Here is a 23,405-nt window from a genome sequence, read left to right on the forward strand (position 1 = left end):
CATCTTGGTCAACAAGACAAAGGTGGGTCAGGAGTCAAACAAAGTCTATTTGTGGTAACACTTGGCATCAGCTGTCCCTGTGGGCTTCATTATAAAGCAGCAGCACCAGAGCATGTGGGGATTCAGTGTTTTCCTCAAAGAAAGCTCAGCAGCTCAGAGGTTTGCTGACGTGGGGACTTGAACCCAGGTCAAATATTTCTTGTCCTACTGTTACAGAGCAGGCCTGAGCTCCGTACCAGTATGCTAAAAGGCGCCACATTGTAGTATTGTGGACATACTGCCGCTCTGTCACATGTGGAACCTTGAATCCTACCCATGCCACATCGCACTGCAAAAGAAAAAAAACCCAAAAGAACAAAAAACAAAAACGTGCAATTTGGCATATTGCGCTTTCCGTAGCGAAAAGTTTCGGGGGGAGGGAAGGGAACGCAAAGGCAAAGAGGTCAAGAGGGAGGGAGGAGAAACCACGTGTGACTACCATGTACAGCACTGTCCTTCCTCGGCAGACTTGTTTTTGTAAGCTCGTACCCTTCGCATGTAGCTAGCTAGCCTGTTAGCAGGAGAGGAACCACTTTTCTCACAGTCACGTCAGAGTCGCGATTTCGACCAGCGGGTCTCTGTTGTCACCTCTGAAGCGCTAGGTGCCACACTGACCGCCGACCATGGTGAGCAAGACGGATGACATCCCGGCGTCAGTGCCCAACTGTAATCCGGTTGATCTTGCAGATGAAGGGGATGGAGCCCAGGACAGTAAAGAAACCAGCAAGACGTCGATGAAGGATTCTTGCGCTTGCGGTGAGCTCACCATGGCCAGCAATAACCTGTGATCACTACCTCCACATTAGACAGCATCCCACTGCGACAAGACAGCACTCACTTGGGGGTTTAGGTGGTCTGGTGTATTTCCAACCTTTGCAATCTTTCCATTTCCAACCTTAACGCTACTTGACAATGTGGCAGGTGTGGAAAGACCCTAAGATCATAAGTGGTTTGGGTATATGGGGTGCAATATACCCCCACCCCCCGTAGTAGTCTCCTCAAGGCTTCCACCTTGCACCCATCAACATCTGAGCTAATTATCTGACCGATGTAAACTAAAACTAAGATGACATTGCAACCAGTGGCTTCGTTGTGGGAGGGATTGGCAGCCTTCATATGTTATATCTAAATCCATCGACAGCCATGGGTCATAGTCACGAGTAGCTGGACGTGACCGGTCTGATAGTAAGTGCTATGTACTCAAGCTCCAAGCAAGCCAGGGCTAACCCAAACAAGCTAGCTAACCCTGCTAACACGGTAGCCTCCACAGTCGTGCTGAGGCGTGATTGACTCGTGTGTTGTGGCTAACGCCGGCTAATTAGCAAGCGACCGCTCTTGTGTCGCTGTGTCGTTGCAGTAAAAAGCAGATATTTGACATGTCTGCTCGACAGCACAGTTTAGTGTTCACATAGCACGGCTGGTGATCGGTGCAGGGTCTCTCAGTGTGGCACATGTTCGGTAACAGCGTGTTGTAGGAATGAACTGAAGGTCACCTTCAGTGGAGCTGCACACTGCTGCTGTGAGCGCAGGGGGTTCCCAGGCACGGCGCACTTAAAACACATGGGACATTTGGCCTACAGAGCACAGCAAGGCTCAGCTAACTCTGTGTTATTACATTATAAAATAAAGAAATTGTTATCGACGCTGTCAGGTCAGTGAAAACCCCCAGCGGTCGGCATTGCTGAGCTCCCGGCCCCCCTCCCCTTCAGAGAAGATTAGGTCGAGTGTTCCTCGACCGGGAAGCGGAAGCGGGTTGTTATAGAAAAGTCATGGTGCATGCACAGTGAGAGAAGGTTACACTCAATATATTAAGAACCCTTTAAGCTGGTAAGTGTATAAATATAACAAAGTTGTGTTGCAGCCTCGCCAGAGAAGCTGTCGTGGTTTTAATATGGAGACGGGCTGCCTGTGCCAAGCGGACACATGGCTGGCGGTGGTGGTGGTGTCGGCTGTCCATGGTGATTGTGAGCCGGTGAAGTTGACGTTATACAACTTGAGGCTCAAAAAGCTGCTGCGTTTTGTCACATGTGGGACCTTGAGTCGTCACATAAACCCCGTGTGTGTCGCAGCCTCATATCTTAGAAAAATAGACGCAGGGCATGTCGGTCCTTCGGCTGGCATGATTCGAGTATTTGTGCTGCTTAAGTCGAGTCAAACCTGCCTTTAACATGAGGCAGTGGAGGTTTTAGTTGTTATTTAGTCATCTGAAAGGCAGGGGATGGTCACTTGTTTGTTGGTGTCATTAAAACTGAGGTGGTTTGACTGGATGGACGCCTCAAAGTGATCCAGCACCAAGGCCGTCTTAGCTGTTTGGAGTGTCAGTGAATTGTTTTGACAGGCAGCACATGGCACAGCAGGCAGATTGAGGTGAGGAGTGCTGCTTGTGGGTTTTAAGGAGTTTAAGGTTCCTCTTTGTTGAAGAGTGACTTAGTTAATCCCAGGAATCATTGACAAGCTGGCTCTGCCTCTCCTGGCTAGCTCCTCTGGTTAGTATCCTCACCAGCCTACACTCAAGGTTACACTATTTCCTGTCTATAGGTCATGGCAAACATCTGGATTTTGTTTTCACCATGCTTTTTTTTAATAAAATTTATTCCAGCTAGATCTAGTATTTCTTTCAGTAATGAACTTGATGTTTTTCTAATGCAGCACAGCATCCTTTTAATAGGCCTGCATGTTCTCATTTGTTTATATTTGTATTCATATTTTCTAAAGTCAACCTTTTGATGCAGGTAAGTGTTTAATAATGCATTTTAGAGAGCAAACTGCAAACAAACCTTACAGTCATTTGCTGTAGTTATGAAAGCTCAATGCAGATGCATGACTCTGCAGTCAGGTTCTGTCTGCTCTTTTGTCTGTCCAACAGAGGATGCCACCTTGTGGTGCAACATATCTGATTCCACTAAGACCTTGTGTGTTGTTTTTCTCTGGGCTGTTTGGCAGCATAATGTTGCCATGGTGGCAGCCATGGTCCCTATTCCTCATGTCAAGGTCTATAGAGTGGATGGCTGGGCACTGAATTAATTAATCTGTCAGAGTGAGAAGTGGGCTGGAGCTGTGTGAGGCTAAAGCTTTCTGAAGAGCTGAAACAGCTTAGAAGTACAACAGTGGCCAAAGTAAGATGGCCAGCCATTTGGATTAGCATTGATTCAGGGAAACATTAGTGTGAAGGCTAATGATGCAGTAACATTGGCAACCTTGCTTGCAGGGATGTTTTGATTTGTTTCATTTTGCTATTCCTGCTCACTTTATCTGATTAGTAGTCTTGTTTGATTGCTCTCTCCTTGACCTTGTGCTCTAATTGGCTTCTTCATTGCATGGTAACTGTGCAACCTCAGGAGAACCAGGTTAGGAATGTGACTGCATGTTGTTAGGGCAGAAGAGGCCTCCAGTGGATAAGCAAAAGGTGTTGCTGGTTGTGCAATGTGACTTTTTTTTAATGAATTTTATTGGCAGTTAATGTGCTCCAGGTCAGCCTAAGAACAGCGGTTGTAGACATAAATGATGAATTCACCTTTTCTACAAGTAACCACCATAAATTACACAGATGCAGAGTCACATTTGTTTTAAGTTATTATCTGTATAACAAACACATCGGGTTGCAGCACAGTTGACCACTCTGTTTGAGCTGAGAAGCAGGGATTGAGAGATGGCTAGTGGTTTAGGTCCCAAATCAAGCTGGGCAGGATGAGTTATTCTACACTGAGATGAATACAGTAGGTATAATGGATGCACTATGGAATGATAAAATTGCTTTTACAACTGAGCAGAATTTTTGAGCTTCATTTTAATGCCGTAGTTTCCTTTGACATTATGAAGTCAAAAGATAACACTTTTTTGACTCAGGCAAATGATATTGGAGTGAACATAAAATTCCAAACCAATAAAAACATCAAAGATTTTAATGATCTCACTCCTCCGGCCTTCCCATCAAATAAAACTAACTGATATCTCATTGCTATACACTTCTGAATAATCTTTTCCCACATTACGTGGCTTCCAAATATGCTGGTTTAATAGGAAGCGCATCACATTGGGGATGTAGCATTACCTTCAAAATGCTGTTTCATTGTGGCATTATATTATTGCAGGTAAATGAGGGTCAGTCTAAATGCATGTGTTCCTCTTCCCCCTGAAACAATGGCAGAGGTGAAATTTGGCATGAAAGGAAGTCTCTGGAGCAACATGATCAGATTAAGCTTTTTATTTTAAGGTGAAATGAGAAGATGCATGTTGATGCCACTACGTCTTCAATAGAGTCAAGAACTGACAATGGTCTAGGCAAACTTAAGTAAATCACCCTGCTCATCACACAGGTGTGTAGTAAAGGAAGGGGCATGGCTACTAATCAAACAACACATAGCTTTTCAAGTAAACAAATAACCACAATCTCCAAATCCATACAGAAATCACCAGATCATAAATATAAGTCATTCATAAATGCAAGGGGCCAGTAAGAGACCAGTGAGATTTGACCTGTCTGCAGCAGTCTGTAGCTGCAGGGTTCCTCTCACCCATCACCCCCACTTCCCCTGCACTTTCTTCCATTACTGTGGGGTGAAGAGGGTTAGTTTTGCAATTCTTAGGCTTCTGGATTACCTCGTTTATCAAGTTGCAGCCAGTACTTTGTACTTTTGCTTTTTCTATGTGCTAAATGGTTGAGGCAACTACCTGCTGTGTCACTCTTCCCATTTGATATCATATGTCTGCACAGAGCAGAATATCCCAAAAGAGAAAGAGCCATGGCCTGATATGTGTTGGCCTGTTATGAAGAGGAATCATTAACTGATGGATGAATGGATGAATAAGAGGGTAGGCGACTGGTAAGCAGCCACTGTCAAAACCTACACACTTGTGAAAGAGGTTGGCTACCTGGACATATGCATCCACAGGCAAATTCCTCGAGTACCTAAACATTTTTAGTCGTATATGCCTCTATTTTAGCCTGTCGCTCACCTTTTTAGTCTCTGAGAGAAAGATAGCTGATCTTGGAGCTCAGGTCTGAAAGGAAAAGCTCTGAAAACTGGCAACATTTCTGGTAACTCTGAAAAGAAAGAACGCTTGACACCAAGCCATCCCTTGTCCTGTCTTGTAACATTATTAGCTTGTGTCTGCCCCAAACTGTTGTGTTTGGTATTCAGAGCATGGCCGGCCACTCTTCAGTGTTGTGCAGCCCCCCTCCCACCACCACCACTCCACCACCACCGTTGGTGTTGGCTTCTGCCCAATATCGTGGTCCAGTTATTATGCCCCACCCTACATCTAGCCTCTTCCCTTCAGTAACCCTGACACACTGTGTTACCCTTGACAGTGAGCAAGGACAAAGTGGCTGGCAGCAGTTGTCTCCCAGTGAGACGAAACAGTTGTCCACCACCCTCATGCTAGGCCCTACTCATTTGAATTAATGTGCCTGCTTGGCTGGCAGCTAGCCTAATTCTTATTCATGTAATGTCCCACTCATCTTAACCGTTAATTACTCCAGCAAAGGCGAAAAATTTTCTCAGAATTAGTTGCTTCATGAGTTTTCACATGGCTGTTTTTACACTCTGAGATGAAACAGTCCAACCCAGCCAGCAGCAGATTAGCCTAGGGCTACAGCATCTGAGCTAATAGGATGGATCAGCTTGGTTGTATTTGTAAATAGTAATAGTAATAAATTGTCCACTAAAGAAGAAATGATGGCTACCAAATGGTTTCTTGCAGATGTAAATTATCAGTGGTGATTGCTGATGTGGCATTGGCCAGTATCACACATGCAAGCAACCAATGTCATGACAGAGAGGGAGGCCCCTCTGATCTCCCTTGTGAATGTTGAAATCTTGTGTATTCAGTCCCTCAGGGCCTCCAGGATAAACCGTCAGCAGTATTGCAACAGGGCTGGATTTAGCGGGTTGTTTTTGGAAATTAGCAGCTAAAGGTTATTTTAGATCGGCTAGAATGCCAGGTCACATATTTTTACAGTCTGGATTAACTGTGTGCTCTTGATGGACAATTGTATAAAAACATGTATTTTATTTGTATGCCTCTTGCTGAGTGAAGCTGTTGCCACAGGGTCTCACCTTGATGACAGTGTTCTTCCTTTTCTGTTGCTTTGCTCCTATTTGTAAAAGTTTCTGATGTAATCAACCTTCTACCATATCTTGTGCTTTATTTGTGTGACTGAGAGAATGAGCGAACTTAAACAACTTTATGACTCTGGCATGTGGGGTTTGCTCTGTTCGTCCATTCATAAATATTTTATCAGATTATTGGATAAAGCCATCTAGCCTCTGGGTGTGTTTTGTTTATGCCCTGGCTGCCTGGCAGCATCTCTGTCCTTCTGTGTGGTTGTAATGTTTGTGTTTGTGGGATGTTTTACCTCGCGCGGCTTCATTCCAAGTTTATCTTATTATTCTTGTGCAATGGCAGTTGCCAGTTGCTGTGGCCTCGATATAAAAGAAGTGGGATGTGGAGTTACCCGACTTGGCAGAGCTGCTCTTCTATAACATTTCTGGCTGTCAATGAGGAGCTTTATCTTGTATTATGTTTCTAAATCAAGTTGATTAGATATTTTAAACTGTTGCTTTGTTTGGTCAGATTAATTTGAATGGTTTTAACTGGACGATGGAAAGGTCAGTGATTGCTTCTTTGTTTCTCCAATCCCAGGGCACAGTGCAGGTACAGCAATGATGAATGGTGGCGGGGCGCATGAGCACATGGAGGAGGCAGAATCCAAGCAGGATGGGAGCGGTGAGGCGGATGGAGGGGAGGAGTCTAACGAACAGGAAGTGATAGTGATCCAGGACACAGGATTCACTGTTAAGATCCAGGCCCCTGGAACAGAGCCCTTTGACCTCCAGGTATGGTTTCTGTCTGCACCGTTAGCAGTCTATTATTGCTGAAATGGTTGTTTAAAAAAAAAAAAAAAAAAAAAAAAAAATGACCACAAAAATATAACAGTTACTCAACCTCAGTACCCACCATCAGTGTTAATCTGACATTCACCTGTTGGAAAATGACCCCTGCTCCAAGACAAATGTGAAAGCAATGCTGTCCCCTCTAAACAAGCAGGTACAGGGCAGTTATAGTACTAAAGCTGAAGCAGGTGCTTGTTTACCTTCTTAGCAGTATTTCTCAAGCTGTGCTTAGCTTCCTCTCTCGTTTCTCCTTCATCAGGTGTCTCCACAGGAGATGGTGCAGGAGATCCATCAGGTGATGATGGACCGTGAGGACACCTGCCACCGCACCTGCTTCTCCCTGCAGCTGGACGGTAACGTGCTGGACAACTTCGCTGAGCTCAAGTCCATCGAGGGGCTGCAGGAGGGCTCACTGCTCAAAGTGGTGGAAGGTACAACTCACAGACTTTGATTCACACAGGAATTTTTCTTGTTGTGATCGATGTACAGAGACCTGTTTTTCTATGTAAAGCAGTATTAATGACGCTCATGGCACAAAGTGTAAAATGACAGCTCTATAATGGAGCTAGAAGCTTACTATATAGCAAGGCAAAGCTACTATGCTATTACTATCCTGCAGAGTTTTTAAGCAGGCTTTTGGAGTATTTCAGTTATAGGTTGTTTTTTTTTTTTTTAACAGTAAACACACATTTTCACCAACCCAGACTCTCGTAAATACAGAAATGTTAAGAAATGTTCCCGATATAGACTCCATGGTTTACAAAAAAAAAAAAAAAAAAAAATCAGACAGTGCCTTTTGTAGTAGAATTTTTGAACATTTTGAGTTTGGTGGTGATGAAAACAAAATATGTAGATGTCATAAATCTTGAAAGACTAGCCCAGAAGCATTTACTTATTTCTTTATTCTTTTGCTTTCAGCCTGGCAGTATATGTTGTTTATCAACAATTTACTGGTGTGTAGTTCATGTAAAACACTGAATCAAACTGAAATGCTGAAGCTGTTCCCTATACATCTGTTATTTCTGACATGCCGCTCAGTCTGCTAAGTTTGTATGAAGGTCCTGCCTCCCATTTACAGTTTTTCTCAGGTCAGGATCAGCACGCTCAGGTGTGAATGCTTTTTTTTTTTTTTTTTTTTTTCCAGAGCCATATACAGTACGTGAAGCCCGCATTCATGTGCGCCACATCAGAGATCTGCTGAAAAGTCTCGACCCTTCAGATGCCTACAATGGAGTGGACTGCAACTCCCTCTCTTTCCTTAGCATCTTCACTGATGGAGATCTGGGAGGTAGGTGACTGCCCGCATGTGCCACTAAAGATCTCCTGTATCTTGTTTAAAAGAGACCAAGGGTAAACGTATAGCCCATGTCGGCACAGTCCTGCTCAGCCATCTGGAACGTGCATTTCAATACATTATCCATGTACGTTTGTGCGTCCTGGGTACATGCAGGCAGACTGCACACATTGACCTTGTTCTTTTTGGCATATGTCTGCAGATAGTGGCAAGCGAAAGAAAAAGGGCAATGAGCTGGAGCAGATTGACTGCACGCCCCCAGAGCACATCCTCCCTGGCAGCAAAGAGCGCCCCCTGGTGCCCCTCCAGCCGCAGAACAAGGACTGGAAGGTAAAGAAAGGGGCTCCTTTCAGCTGAGATGACAAAATGCTACAGTCACTGTCTTACCTGAGTTCACTAGCTGACTCTGCGAGTTTCATTCAAGCTTTCTCAGTTATATTAATGATTCTGCTTTAAACTATAGGCATTTTCATACGTATTCATAAATACCACATTCTGTTTAATTGTGTAAACTCACCCCAAGGAATGATGAGAAATGATATGCAAATACAGTTTAATATAATGTTACATTAGTATATTATTGTAATATTATATAGCCAAGATAAACTTACTCTGTGCTATAACCTCAAAAAATGTACTGGAGGCACATTTTGCATTTTATTACTTATTCACAAGACACTTCTTCCAGACTACATTGTTAATTGTACTAACACTAGTTCTAATAAGAATAATAGTTGTGAGTATGAATTGTAGCACTAATCAAAATAAGTCGATTTGTAGAGAAAGTTCAAGACAAGTACAAAATATCAGTCAGTGAAGAAAAATAACAAAAGACTAACAACATACATCCTTCACATACATGCAGGGGAAAACACTACTATATAATAATTAAACTAATAAATTAATACAAATCTATTATCTTAAATACCATAATGAGTCAATTTGGAGTCTGATAACAAGTGCAAGTTCAAAAATGAAAAACATCAGGGTACCTTGTGAAGATTTTCCCTCAGCTAATGCTTTTTGCTCCCCCTCCCCTACAGCCTATGCAGTGCCTGAAGGTCCTGACCATGAGTGGCTGGAACCCTCCGCCAGGGAACAGGAAGATGCATGGCGACCTTATGTACCTGTACATAGTGACAGTGGAGGAGCGCCATGTCAGCGTCACTGCCTCTACCCGCGGCTTCTACCTCAACCAGTCAGTCAATCTTTTGCCCTGAGATCTTCATGCAAAGTCATATTCCCATTGTTTGGCAGTCTTATTAAATACTGTGTTCCCCTTAAGGCCCTTAATCCTTTTGAATGCAAAGTTCCCACTGAATTAAAAAAAAAAAATCTCATTGAATACAGCATCCTCGTCTCTATTCAAGTAGACAATACCAATATGACCTTCCTGTGAGCTCACATGGTCTATTAAGAGTTTCATAGCCCTTAGTTTTGGATTTATTTTGGATGCCAAGAAGGGCTTAGTAGCTTTTGCAATCTGGGTTAGCCTTAGTCAAATTAATGAGCTCTAATTGGATCAGATGATCAAGCACAATCGGGAAAGATGGTGTGGCGTTTGTAGCTGTGTTACCTTACTGAGGTTGTTTATCCCTTATTCTTATAGTAGAGTTTAAGTAAATTGTAGTTTTGTATGCGTATTCACGGAATAAAATTGAAACACCTCTTTATCTCACTATGAAAAGACTGCAAACCCACTCAGCATTCCTATTCAGGTTTTCTAAGTTGTTGAATAACATTCCAGCCTCTGCTAGTTTGTATTCCTGACAATTCATGCCTACTGATCAGCCTGTGTTGTTGCATTTGCATAGTTCTTCCTTTTTCAGTGATTTAAGATCTTTTTCAAAGGACTTAATATAGTTAAGGATAACTGTCTGTAAATAACTGCTCTCTATGTAGAGTAAACCTGAAGAAGTGTATGCAAAACAACCAAGGACATCTGTCTGAAAACTCTTTAGTGTGTGGTGATTTTTTTAAATTTAATGACATTGCTATCAACAGCACCTTAAAAAGAATGCATGGCTCTGCATAGGATATGTAGATCATATATTGTATGTGTTTTTTCCAGATCTACTACCTACACCTTCAACCCTAAACCAGCCAACCCCAGCTTTCTGAGCCATTCTCTGGTGGAGCTGCTGAGCCAGATCAGCCCTGCCTTCAAGAAGAATTTCACTGCCCTGCAGAAGAAAAGGCAAGAGCTTCTCCACAAAATCAATATCTCCACCAGGCAGCAGCCTAAAGGAGATCATGCGTTTGATCCTGTGTGTTTGTTTGTTTGTTTGTTTGTGTGTGTGTGTGTGTTTGTGTGTGTGTTTGTCTGCTAATCTCGCAGACTACTGGGCCTATCAGTCTAAACCATTTTATGCACAGTTATGACTGTATGATGAAGGATCTCTCGTGGTTGTGGTGAATCAGAACCTCTCAAGCTCATTCATTTTTTTTTTTATCCTATTGTGGTTTCGTTCACCTCAGAGACCTCAGTGATAATTTAGAATTTTGCTATTTTAATTCCTGCTCCTTTGGAAATGCAGTTTCTGTTGAAAGCCATACAATTTCTGACAAAGAGACAGAAATGGCTTGTAGGTGTTAGTGTTTCAGCTACTGTAGTAAAGTAAAACACATAAAGAGAGTACAAGAAAGAGCAAAACTGTTTGAGACGCTTTGAGAGATTCATGGTATATTTTCTGTACTTTACTGATTTATATCTGAAGTACACAGTAATTTAATTTGTAAATTGAGAAGCGTTTGACGATACAGTTGGCTTTTGAGTCTTTCCCAAGTTTTTTTAGTCCAGAAAAGGTGAGATATGCCTGGCAGAGATCTGCACTCTACTGAGTGCACTCTTGTAGTTTCCCATATGGTGAGTTTTCTCCTTCTAGTGTTTTTTTACACTGAAGGATTTGATTCCATATGACCAAGTCAGAACAGCAGAATCACTCTCCATCTGCCTTGGTAGAGTGAAAACTCATAAGTACTTAAATCATTTTAGTGATCCATTAAACTGGTGTCAGTTGCCCTTAATAAGTATTCGATAAATGTCACAACAGGGATATTTACAGTTGAATTATGAACCAACCACGTGATGCCATCTTCTTGCTGGTGACTTGCTGCAGGGTCCAGAGGCATCCGTTTGAGAGGATAGCCACACCTTTCCAGGTGTATAGCTGGACAGCGCCGCAGGTGGACCATGCTATGGACTGTGTTCGAGCTGAAGACGCCTACACCTCTCGGCTGGGTTATGAGGAGCACATACCTGGACAGGTGGGCATGGCTGAACATAGAGCTTGGAAACTGAGCATCGAGTGATCCTTTTTTAAAATATTACTAAGTAGTATTGTGGTGCTATCTCTCCAGACCAGAGATTGGAATGAGGAGCTTCAGACCACCAGAGAGCTGGCCCGCAAAAACCTGCCTGAACGCCTGCTGAGGGAAAGAGCCATATTCAAGGTACAGGAAAACCTGTTAAGTCTCTGTGCTTGCGTCTTCCTGGCACAATGTGAATGTACTTATAATTGCATACCATCCCACATCACTCACCTTACAGCTTCTTCTTTTTTCATTTCAACTTTGCCAGCTCATTTCCATTCTGCAGGGAAGAAGTTTCTGTCGTTGCGCTTATCTTAAGCTTTATGTTAGCATTGTAAGCACTCCTCACTGTCACCAATACAGGGCTGCAGACCAAAAAACAAAAATTGCTCCCTTTTCTATGGTGTCTTTTGCACTCTCTTATACATAATAATAACAGAACTATGAATACTGCAAAGGTTTAATACCTGCTAAGCACATAAAGGCTTTGCAGACAGGGGTGTCGTGGGCACAAGAGGCTCAATTAGCTGTGCTCCATTATCGTCTGCTTTGCCTGTATATTGATGGAGTCTGGCTGGCAGGACTGTACCTGAGAACTTTCACTGAGTCAGTCTCAGTATTGTCTGCATCTGATGTAGAGAGAAGGCACAGTTTGGATGGGCAGTTAGTGAGAGGAAGTCAGATATTTTCTGTTTGGGCATTTTGCCTTCCTGTCACTTTTCAATGTTCCTTGACTACATAGTGCGGTTTACCTATCACAGCACTTCGGTGAGTTTCAAAAATAAGAACAAAAACTCTTAATTCAACAACATTAATGAAGTTAACACTGTTCAAGATATATTACCCAATGAATACGTTAAACTGTTCTGTTCCTTTGCAATTCACTTGCTGCCTCTGTGCGTCCGTGTGCACCTAAGTCACTGTACAGAGCAGGACAGTACAGAAGTACGTGCGATTCTTACAGTGTAGGAAGGCAGGCAGGGGAGATGAGAGTTAAGCACAGTTAAAGCTTGCCGCTGTGCATGCCTTTCACAATTGATTTTTGCTTGTATGGGATGGTTGCCAGTGGCAACTGGTACAAAAAAGACTAGCTGAAAATAAAAACGTTAGGTGCATTGGCGAACATTTCTGTCGTCATCTGGAGCCCTGCACTAGATGCTGCTAGCCAGTAACTACCTCTTTAGTTTGCAGCTACTAGCAGATGTTAATTTGAGTGAGCAATGCCAGCAAGCTGTATCTTGGTGTGGCTTTCCCCATGCTGTGGGAAAGTGAATTTTCTGGAATAGGGGAAAAATTATGTTTTATTCAACCAAAAAACCCTGTCAGAATATTCCTTCAATGTGGCAACATTGCACACAGCTTGCTCATGTAATTGAGGCCATGGGGTGGTGTGACTCTCAAAATGATAGGAGACTAGACCCTAATGTTCAAGACAGCACTGAGTCTGTGCTACAGAAGCATATTGTAAAACTTAAAATTATTTTCCTTTTTTTTTCTTTTTCAAAGAGTATATTTTATGGCGTGAGACTGCTCTAAAACTGATAAATGTGGAATTTTTGTATTGGCAGTGCTACACAGAGCTTACAGAAACATGATAACAGCTCCACTCAGAATTTCAACAATGAAGACCAACTGGTGCTGAGTAGCGAGAACTGCTGACTCATTCTGCTGATGGCCAGTGACTCAGCTTGCCAGTGTGATATTGTGTAGCCTCTTATTTTCTGGCTCTTGAAGTGGCAAATCTACAATAAGCTTTTTCTTGGTTTCTCTCACACCTCTCTCTCTGCCCTCCTGTAGGTCCACAGTGACTTTGCGGCAGCTGCTACTCGTGGTGCTATGGCAGTGATTGATGGCAATGTGATGGCCATCAACCCAGGTGAGGAAACACGCATGCAGATGTTCATCTGGAACAACATATTCTTCAGCCTGGGCTTTGATGTACGTGACCACTATCGTGAGCTGGGTGGAGATGCTGCTGCCCACGCAGCGCCCACCAATGATCTGAATGGTGTGCGAGCTTATGGGGCGGTGGATGTTGAGGGCCTGTACACGCTGGGGACAGTGGTTGTGGACTACAGAGGCTACCGTGTCACGGCCCAGTCCATCATCCCAGGCATCCTGGAGCGCGAGCAGGAGCAGAGTGTCATCTACGGCTCCATTGACTTTGGCAAGACAGTCGTGTCCCATAGCAAATATCTGGAGCTGCTGGAGAAAACCAGTAGGCCGCTCAAGGTTAGAAACAGTGCTCTTCTCTCTGCCCTTGCAATTGTTTCTTACTCCAGTTGGCCTTCCCTACCTGTATGCATTTAAGTTTGAGTGACAGTGTTCAATCTACCGTGTGGACAATCCTGTTAGTGAAATGTATAACTTTTGTGTAAGGAGTTATTTTCACTATCACATTGATATTAACAGGCCCCAACATAGAGCTGTTTTCAAACCTTCATGCCTTGTAAACTAATGTTGGTTGTATTCTGGACAAAAAATTTAGGTTCAGAGACACGGGGTGCTGAACGAGAAGAATGAGACAGTGGAGCTGTGCTCCTCGGTCGAGTGCAAAGGCATCATTGGAAATGATGGGCGACACTACATTCTGGACCTTCTTCGTACCTTCCCTCCTGATCTCAACTTCCTGCCTGTGGAGGGAGAGGAGTTGCCTCCAGAGAGCCAGCGCCAAGGCTTCCCCCGCCAGCACCGCCACCGCCTGGCTTGTCTTCGCCAAGAGCTCATTGAAGCGTTTGTTGAGCACAGGTATATGTCTGCACTGGTGTGCATCATGTCAGCTTCAATGTGAACTTAATGTGCTGTTTATTAAATCCTGTCTGGAATAATGTGCCTCTGGGTGTGCCTAACTGCCATTTCCATCCCACTTTATCCCAGATATCTTCTCTTCATGAAGATGGCAGCATTGCAGCTCATGCAGCAGAAAGCAAACAAGGACACTAACAAGACATCCTCCTCTGATGCACCTGCTCTGCCCACAACAGAAACCTCTGAAAGCTCTTCCATAACAACCACAGAGACTCTGACAGATACGAATGCTGATGCTGCTCAGATGCAGAAACCTGCTTCTGATGCACTTCAGGCACCTGCTACAGAAGGAGCAGACCAGACAGATGGCAGCACCTCTGCCACCTCACAGACAACGACTGCCAATGCTGAAGACTCCAAGCCTGCCGCCAATGGGCCCTTGGAGCCCACAGCCACACAGAACGGGGAGTGCAAGAGCCTACTGGAGGGTAAGGAGGCTGAGGAAAGTATCCCGGAATTAGCCCAGGCCAAAGAGCTGGCGGAGTCCTTAGTTGCCGAAGATGGATCTGGTATTGGTACGTCCAAAAATACTCCCCATGGAGAAAAAGAAGCAAGGCCAGGACAAAACAGGGAGAGCTACTTTGGTGGATAAGTGCATAGCACGCAGAAGTTCTGATTTTCATCTAAATGGGCTTTCTTGAGAGAACAGCTTGTGTGTCTGATTTTTGTAGTGCTGTACATGATGGATACAAATTGCTTTTTAGCAAAGTGTGTGTCTGTGAGAGTGTGTGAACAGTATTAAAGCATCAAATACTACAGTCATAATGGCTTTTCTCCACCTGGCTAGCTGTCCCTGCTCAGTCCTCAGCCTGCAGTGGGGAAGAGCATGAGCCCCCTGTCACTCCATCACTCCCTTCTCCTGTCTATTCTAATAACGTTGTTGTTGGACGACCCAATAAATCTAGTAATCGGTTGCTGTGTTCATTAATCCAAATATGTGTTGGGATGGAAAATAATCTGATAATGAGTTAATGATTCGTATGCCCCTCGATTCACCCCAAATAATCATAATTTGATTAAACAAACTGACCTGATTTTTGTAAATGTTACCAAGTGTTTGTCATGATTTACAATCAACAGAATTGAAACGGTGTTGGTTTTTTTTTTTTTTTTTTCTCAAAATCATCAATTTCAGATATGTTTTGATTTTTCTTGGAAACAACTGTTGTCAGTCGTCATTAATTTTCCTCTCTCCTCCCCTGTACTCGATTACGAACAGACCCCAAAAGCCGTGAGGTGGTCCTCAATGCCTGCAAGGCAGTTGGCTCAATCAGCAACACTTCATTCGACATTCGTTTCAACCCTGACATCTTCTCCCCAGGTGTGTATGACAAGGATGGGAAATGTGGGAAAAAAAGTCTCTAGCTCTTGCTACAAATTGGGTATATGACTGCTGTGGAAGTGAACTATTCAGGCACAAGTGCTGAAGAAATTAAGATAAAGGATCTACATCGTTTGCCCAGTGACGTTATAGGAAGCCCTCGAGAGAGAAATAGCTTGAGGTTTATGTTTCTCAGACTTTAACACTATTTTACCACTGACCAATTATGCATAAGAATGTGTTGTTGGAGTGATAAGAGAGGACAGATAGTGACAGGTGATCCCAGAGGATGTAAGCACAAAGGTGACATTGGGTGCTGTGTTGCTCCACCAGGAGTGCGTTTCCCAGAGGACAGTGCAGAGGACGTCCAGAAACAGAAGCAGCTACTGAAAGACGCCGCTGCCTTCTTGGTGTCCTGCCAGATCCCCTCACTGGTCAGTGACACATTTACTCCCTCAGATCGAGTACACAATGTTATGCATGTCAGTTTGTGAGTGGGTGTACGTGCTGCATGCGTGTTTAATATGTATGTGTATTAAGCCATAAGCCATATGTTTGTATGCCATAATTTTAGGTGAAAGATTGCTTGGATCACAGCGCCCTGCCCATGGATGGAGCCACACTGACAGAAGCCTTGCACCAACGGGGCATCAATGTCCGCTATTTGGGCACTGTACTGGAGTTTGTGGACAAGACCCCTGCCAAGGCCCAGCTGGAACACTTCTATGTGAGCCTGAATACCGACATCATACATTCAATGTCAATGAAATGCATCTATATCTCCAATTTGTCCTATCAAACCCAAATCAAAAATTATAAAAATCCTGTGAAACTATGCATAATTATAATCAGCACTCCAAGGAAATGTCTGTTTTGTAACAGTTGCACTTTGGTAATGGTTTGAAGTTTTCCAAAAATGTTGAAAGTTGTTTATTATCTGTCTGTTAGTTATTAACTATAGACAAAGCTACAGGAGTGAAAAGATTGCTTGCTTAATGCTTAATTTCTGGGCATTTTTATTCTTAGTTCTAACATTTGCTATTTCTGAACCTCAGAGAATAGGAATCAGTGAGCTGATCACCAGATGTGCAAAACATATCTTCAAGACATACCTCCAGGTTTGTACCATTGGACATATTTTATGTAGCTAGTATAAAAGACAAAACATGTATCTGTTGTATGTTACAAATTTTGAACAAATATGAACTTATCTTCTAGGGTGTGGAGTTGTCTGCTCTCTCTGCTGCTGTTAGCCATTTCCTCAACTGTTTCCTGAGCTCTTTCCCTGACGCCGTTGCCCACTTACCTCCCGATGAGCTTGTGTCACGCCGCAAGAACCGCAAACGTCGCAACAGGGTCCCAGGAGGTGGTGACAACACGGCGTGGGCTAGCCTGACGCCCAGTGAGCTGTGGAAGAACATTGCCTCTGAGGCACAGAGCTACTATCACTTCACCATACAGTGGTGAGGGCTGCATCTGTTCATGCAACTGAAGCTAATGTTAATGTGAACATGTTAGTCCAATGCTAATAAGGTGATTGCATGTGAAGTTAATAATACTGTAACAGCTTCACATGGTAACATTTTATTGCCCCAAACTAAAGATCGTTTGCATTAATACAGTCTTTGTTTAGCTTAAGCCAACTTTGCAATTTTTTGGTTAAAATAACAATCTTACCTTGAAATTTCACTTGTACAGTGAAAGTGTGGACCAGGCGGTGGAGAAATATGGCCTTCAGAAAATCACTCTGCTCAGAGAAATCTCTATCAAAACTGGCATCCAGGTAAGATCCATTTACTCCACACTTCCCTGACATCAAATTACTAAATGGCCATAACAATCTTTTCTCCCTATTCTTACAAGTTTGTGTTTGTCCTTTACCTTCAAAGATTCTGATAAAGGAGTACAACTATGACAGCCGCCACAAACCCACCTTCACAGAGGAGGACATCCTGAACATTTTCCCAGTTGTGAAGCATGTAAACCCCAAAGCCTCTGATGCCTTCCATTTCTTCCAGAGTGGCCAGGCCAAGGTGCAGCAAGGTAAAACTTCCATGTCTCTATCAAGAGACAGGGTTGCATATATTGGTTATCACTTGACAACAGTGATTGCATACATTTTTGCGTGATCGTTTTATTTTCAGTTACAGTTTCTCAGTATTTATCAAGCAACCAGCCTGAACCATTTCATCTGTTTATTCTGAGTAAACTTCATACTTGGTGTTACTTCTCTGCCATGCCCTGGCCTACAGGTTTTCTGAAAGAGGGCTGTGAGCTGATCAACGAGGCCCTCAACCTCTTTAACAATGTCTATGGAGCCATGCATGTGGAGATCTGTGCATGTCTGCGCCTGTTGGCACGCCTTAATTACATCATGGGAGACCATCCTGAGGTAGGCTCGTTTTCACAGCATATTCACAAACCTGTGAACTCATCCCATGTCATAAGTTTTATACTTAATTTTCATAGTTATTTGCACATTTCTGACTCTGTGACAATCATGCTTTTTTCCCCCACAGGCTCTAAGCAACCAGCAAAAGGCTGTTCTGATGAGTGAAAGAGTGCTGGGTATCGAGCACCCCAACACTATTCAAGAATATGTAAGTTACACCAACTCTAGGAAGTTTTCTTGTTTCATTCTGGTGATGCTTCACATACCTGTTAATGTGTATTTGTTTCTGCTTCCATCTACTTTCAAGATGCACTTGGCTCTGTACTGCTTTGCCAACGGCCAGCTGTCCACTGCCCTCAAGCTGCTTTACCGTGCCCGTTACCTCATGTTGCTGGTGTGCGGGGAGGACCACCCAGAGATGGCACTGCTCGATGTGAGTGCAATCCTTGTAGCTATTGATATAACTCCTGTGCCTCATACGTTAGCCTACTGTTAGGCCTCAGTGTCATAACACAACCTGTCATATCTTTAAGAGTCATTGAGGTACACAAGTGCTCTCTTCATTGAATTAACACTGATTGTTTCCCATTCCGTTCTACATCTGCTTCCACAGAGTAACATTGGGCTGGTACTGCATGGAGTGATGGAGTACGATTTATCTCTCAGATTCCTAGAGAATGCCTTGGCCATCAACACAAAATATCACGGACCCCGGTCCCTCAAAGTGGCCCTCAGGTGGGAAGAAAAACATAATCCACATGCATTTACTGGCTTAAGATACTGACTTGCATTATGATTTACATGAAGTGTTGGTTCGTGTTTTTCAGTCATCATTTGGTTGCACGGGTTTATGAGAGCAAGGCTGAGTTCCGCTCCGCACTACAGCATGAAAAGGAAGGCTACACCATTTACAAGAATCAGGTAAGTACTAAAAGTCTCCACACTGCAGGTACCCGAGTTTGGGAGGATGAAATTAGATGTTAAATGCCATGTTTTGCTCTTTTTGTAGGTGGGTGAGGCCCATGAGAAAACTAAGGAGAGCTCAGAGTACCTGAAGTACCTCACCCAGCAGGCTGTGGCGCTTCAGAGAACCATGAATGAGATCTACAAGAACGGCTCCAATGCTAGCATCATGCCCCTAAAGGTGACTGCTCGCTCGTCATGAGAGATCTTATTGTGCTGCCATGTCCATTCAGCCTAAGGGTTTTTCAGTGATGCCATATATTTGTTATGCCTTCTCTTTTCCAGTTCACTGCTCCCAGCATGGCCAGTGTCCTGGAACAGCTCAATATCATCAACGGCATCATCTTTATACCTCTCAGGTGAAGTGAGAAAAGAGCATTACACTGATAAAATACTGTGTAGAGTTTTAGTTCCTAAATTCAGCCTACTGATAAGGGATATCTGATTTTAATTTGATTTTCTGTATCACCATGGGGAGAAAAGATGCATTTATTTTCGTGAGCATCTCACAAAATTGAATAAAGCAATTATTCACCCCCCAAAACTGGTTTTGATAAGGAAATCAAATCAATAGAATAAATGTAACTGAATATTTTATGTGCAGAAAGTGGTATGTGGTATTTCTTTTTCAGCCAAAAGGATCTGGAGAACCTAAAGGCAGAGGTCCAGAGGCGGCAGCAGCTGCAGGAATCTGGGAAGATTGAGGAGCACATTGAAGACAGCCCAATGGAACTAGAGGACAAAATTCCCATTGATGATTAAATGTCTAAAGCCCTCAACACAGCTACTTTCTGCTAGGGGGGAGGCCGTGATGCAACAGCCATGTCACTGAGCCTGTGGACCCAAGAAACCGAGCAGTCTAAAATCAACATTGAAATAAAGGGGGGAGGTTTGGGTCAGGGCAGTCAAGAGAACATCTGTATGAACTGTAGGTAGGAGTTAAGGAAGGAAGGAAGGACAAGGAATACAGAAATTTCCTGCAAGGAAGGAAGGAAGGAAGGAAGTAAGGGAGGGAGGAGAAAGTGTGAACAACCTAGAATCAATGTAATGTGCAATCTGAAAAATCCCCGGCCCAAGAACTTGGCGAGGAGGCAGAGCAAAAGCCACTCCGGTATCTGCTGCTTCCCATACGGTAGCGTATGAAAGAGTGATTGTAGCCGGGGAGGGAGACCAAGGATGACCATGACATTGTATACCAGAGCCTTATCCACTGTACCATATACTCCCAATACTGCTTCTGCTCAGCCCTCACTCCCCACAGCACTCTTAGCCCAGGACCACACTTTGCCCCTCCTCCAAGACACCAGGGCATAGCATTTCACTGTGGCCACCCCCCACTGGTGCTTGAAATTATAACGCACTCACCCTGTCCTAGAACTCAGGGGAAATTTCTACTGTGCACTAAGACCAGAAAACAGTCACTAAATTGGAGATTTTTCACGTGGGGCTTCAGAATGTAAATTCCCTTCTCACTGGCTTTTTTGAACCGCTCTCCAGCATTCATCCATCATTCTCAAGCGTCCCTGATGGTTAATTAAAATCGTTCCATCATTTTGTCTTTCTATCATCCCAGGTGGGTGCCTGCTGTGTCCTGTGGTTCCTATTTGTGCATACAGACACAGTGACACATTTGTGAGCTTTCAAACAATCGTTGAGATTGATTTGATTTGCTACTTTTTTTCTTTCCTCCAGTAAATAAAATGGATTAGCCTTTTGTAAAAGCGCACAAGAGGGTTAAGAAGCCATTCTAGGCCTGTTAATCATTAATTAATTTAAGCCATGTCTGTTTTATAGAAAATATATAAAAGTGGAAAAGATGTATAAATCTTTATTGGATTTAGACCGGTACTTGATCAATGTTAATGGAAACGCAGATTTGAAAACGTCCAGCTTAAGCAGTAGATTTATCTGTCTATATACTAGCTGTGTTCAATCTTCTATTTTTCCACTTTGAAAGAATATGTGCATGTGTGTGTGTACGTGTGACTGTGTGTATGTATGTGTGTGTGTGTCTCTGTAGTCTGACAGAAACTCTATGGAGTTAGGAATGCTACTGTTGCTGCTGCTGCATAGTTTCACTAGAGGTTAAGTGAGCAATGGCTTTCCAGATGTTTTATTTTTCTACACCTAGTAAACCTGTCAGATGACTGTTGCTTTTCTTGACACATTCATGGCCAGCAATGTTGTAAATCTGCTTATGTATCAATTGGCTACGACGTGAACATCTTCACACTTGATAAATTTTGTCCCAAATGAGCAGTTGGTGCTGCAGAATAGCACCAAGACAATAAAAGTGAAATGAAAACAACTGCATTAGGAGAAAAAAGGGGTTGTCAACATTAGCTGTAGTGAATATGTTGTCATTGGTTTAATTTTTTCCCCCCCATTGTTGAACCATATCTACTTGAGTGGAACTGAGACAAAACCAGCCAGGAGCGTCTTTCCTTGAGCAGTATTTAGTGCACGTCCTCGTGCTGTTTGTGTGTGTGAACACACACACAGCACCACCAAAAAGTGGACAAAGAAGGGCTGCTTCAATGTATTGTACCAAAAATGACTGATAAAGGTTTGTTTGCGCTTGTATACATGCAATGTGTCTCTCTCATGGCATTTTGTTTAATTGTTGCCGTGTCTAAATGTATGTGATTAAAGCAATAGAGATGGTGCTGGAACTGATTTTTAGAAGTGCAGTTTTTTTTTTCTTTTTCTTTTTCTTTTCTTTCTTTCTTTTTTTTTTTTTTACAAGGCGCAATTGAAGATTGACTGCTGTATTGGTTGAAACTTCCTCCAGATAAGCAAGCCTTATGAGCATTAAAAAAAGGCGAGCTTCTAAAACAGGGCAATGAAGTTCGTACAGTGATTTTCTTGATTATGCTCCTGAAATGTAACGTGATACATCAATAGCAGACCATGGTGTGTATATTTGTGCCTGTTATTTATGCTTCAGAATGGAACCAGGGTGATAAAAATGAAACCGTGACTCTCTTTTTAAAGGTAAAATACTGCCTCTTGATTTTGGTTTTCTGACCCTCTTTGAAGTTCATTATGTTTCTGTCTGCTTTCCAATCATTTCTCTTGCTTTTCCCTGAGTGTCAGTCTAGTCCTGCTCAGCCATTATACCCACAGTGCCCATGGGGTGGCACCCTAGCAGTTGTCTCCTTGTTTTTAGGAAGTACCAATGACGTAAATGATTGGGAGCGATGCTTTGCCAGTACACAGTACACACAATTATACACATGCTTCAGTTGGATTTTTGGAAATAAAATGAGGGGTATTTTGTTTTATTTTGTTCTTGTTTTGTTTTTCAGAAAAATTGATATATTGGCCCACGATTCCAAAGACTGCTACTTGTTGAACATGTCTGGAACTTGTTGAAATCCCAACAAAAATCAGTCTATTGTCTGGGGACTTTAACAGTTTGATATAGAATAAACTCAACGAGAGTGATGAAACTTATTTGCTGAGATATGTTGCTGTTTTATGGATCATTGTATTACAGTGCTTCTGTTTAGTTGAAGAGGCACTAATTTTACTCTACTAGTAGAGTACAGCTGTGTATCATTTCTGTTTTGAATTGTTTAGCTATATACCTCCTGATATCTTTTTAAGTGCATGAGAAAGTGATTAATGCCATTAGATGTGTATTACTGGTTAAGCTTCAGTGAAACAGTCCAATACGATGTATGGTTTACTTTTAGAAGATCAAAGTGTTTCCTGTTGTCAGTTCATTTGCAGTGTAATTTAACCTTTATTTGCATTGAAAATTATCTGAATGTCTCAAACACAAAGCAGTTATGGAATCTGAATGTTGACTGAAGTGTCTGCTAAATACAGATTACAATAATTCCTTATATAATCATTTCAGGTTTTGATTTGGTCTCTTATAACAAAGCTTCTCCAATGTGACGGTCCCTCTGCCCTAATCCATCTTTGATCTAAGATTACAGAGAGCTTAAAAAGAAACCATTACATAGACAGAGGGCCATCCTCATGGAGACACTTGTCTTTATTGTGGAAAAAAGGCCTCTAATATATCCCATCACCTTTTTCTACTGCTCACTGGTCATATTGTAATGTCTCTGTGTGACACTTAAAATGATGATTGTCTGAGGCTTCTGTGTTTTCTCAGCTGATGAGATTTCCTCTGCACACACCGGCTTCTTGGGCCTAGTGTTTTGAGTCTGCTTCCCCTAATATGTGGCACTTGTCTCTTGCTCTTTACAAAATAACAATCTAATTATTTTTTTGGTCTGAGTATGCTTTTATATTAAAATGAATAAAGGAAAACTAGTAAATAACTCCTGGTTTGGGTATTTTGATAAGTCATACTTCAGTTAGCAATCTGTAAGTTGCTGTAAAGTCTTTTTGGTGCAAAGTTTA

The 23,405-nt window shown here is 42.7% G+C and overlaps 1 protein-coding gene across 3 annotated transcripts; it reads left to right on the top strand.

Moving 5' to 3' along the window:
* The first annotated feature begins 451 nt into the window (after positions 1-451).
* Positions 452-23,323, top strand: cluha (clustered mitochondria (cluA/CLU1) homolog a). Of its 3 annotated transcripts, none has more exons than XM_030067202.1 (27): positions 452-795; positions 6,685-6,878; positions 7,195-7,366; positions 8,080-8,223; positions 8,432-8,559; positions 9,273-9,427; positions 10,301-10,426; positions 11,349-11,496; positions 11,590-11,682; positions 13,339-13,773; positions 14,030-14,289; positions 14,419-14,864; positions 15,569-15,670; positions 16,004-16,104; positions 16,245-16,397; positions 16,726-16,788; positions 16,889-17,133; positions 17,369-17,453; positions 17,560-17,713; positions 17,923-18,062; positions 18,190-18,270; positions 18,370-18,495; positions 18,676-18,797; positions 18,890-18,983; positions 19,072-19,206; positions 19,311-19,384; positions 19,658-23,323. In XM_030067202.1, the coding sequence occupies exons 1-27, from the start codon at positions 663-665 to the stop codon at positions 19,785-19,787; spliced, it is 4,239 nt and encodes a 1,412-aa protein (XP_029923062.1). In that variant the 5' UTR covers positions 452-662; the 3' UTR covers positions 19,788-23,323. The 3 variants fall into 3 exon arrangements, with proteins under 3 accessions (XP_029923062.1, XP_029923063.1, XP_029923064.1); XM_030067203.1 differs by having other exon boundaries at positions 14,419-14,777; XM_030067204.1 differs by lacking the exon at positions 452-795 and adding an exon at positions 1,776-1,866.
* The last annotated feature ends 82 nt before the right edge of the window (positions 23,324-23,405 follow it).

The sequence above is a fragment of the Myripristis murdjan genome, chromosome 13 (genome assembly GCF_902150065.1).
Source record: "Myripristis murdjan chromosome 13, fMyrMur1.1, whole genome shotgun sequence".
In the NCBI taxonomy this organism is placed as follows: Eukaryota; Metazoa; Chordata; class Actinopteri; order Holocentriformes; family Holocentridae; genus Myripristis; species Myripristis murdjan.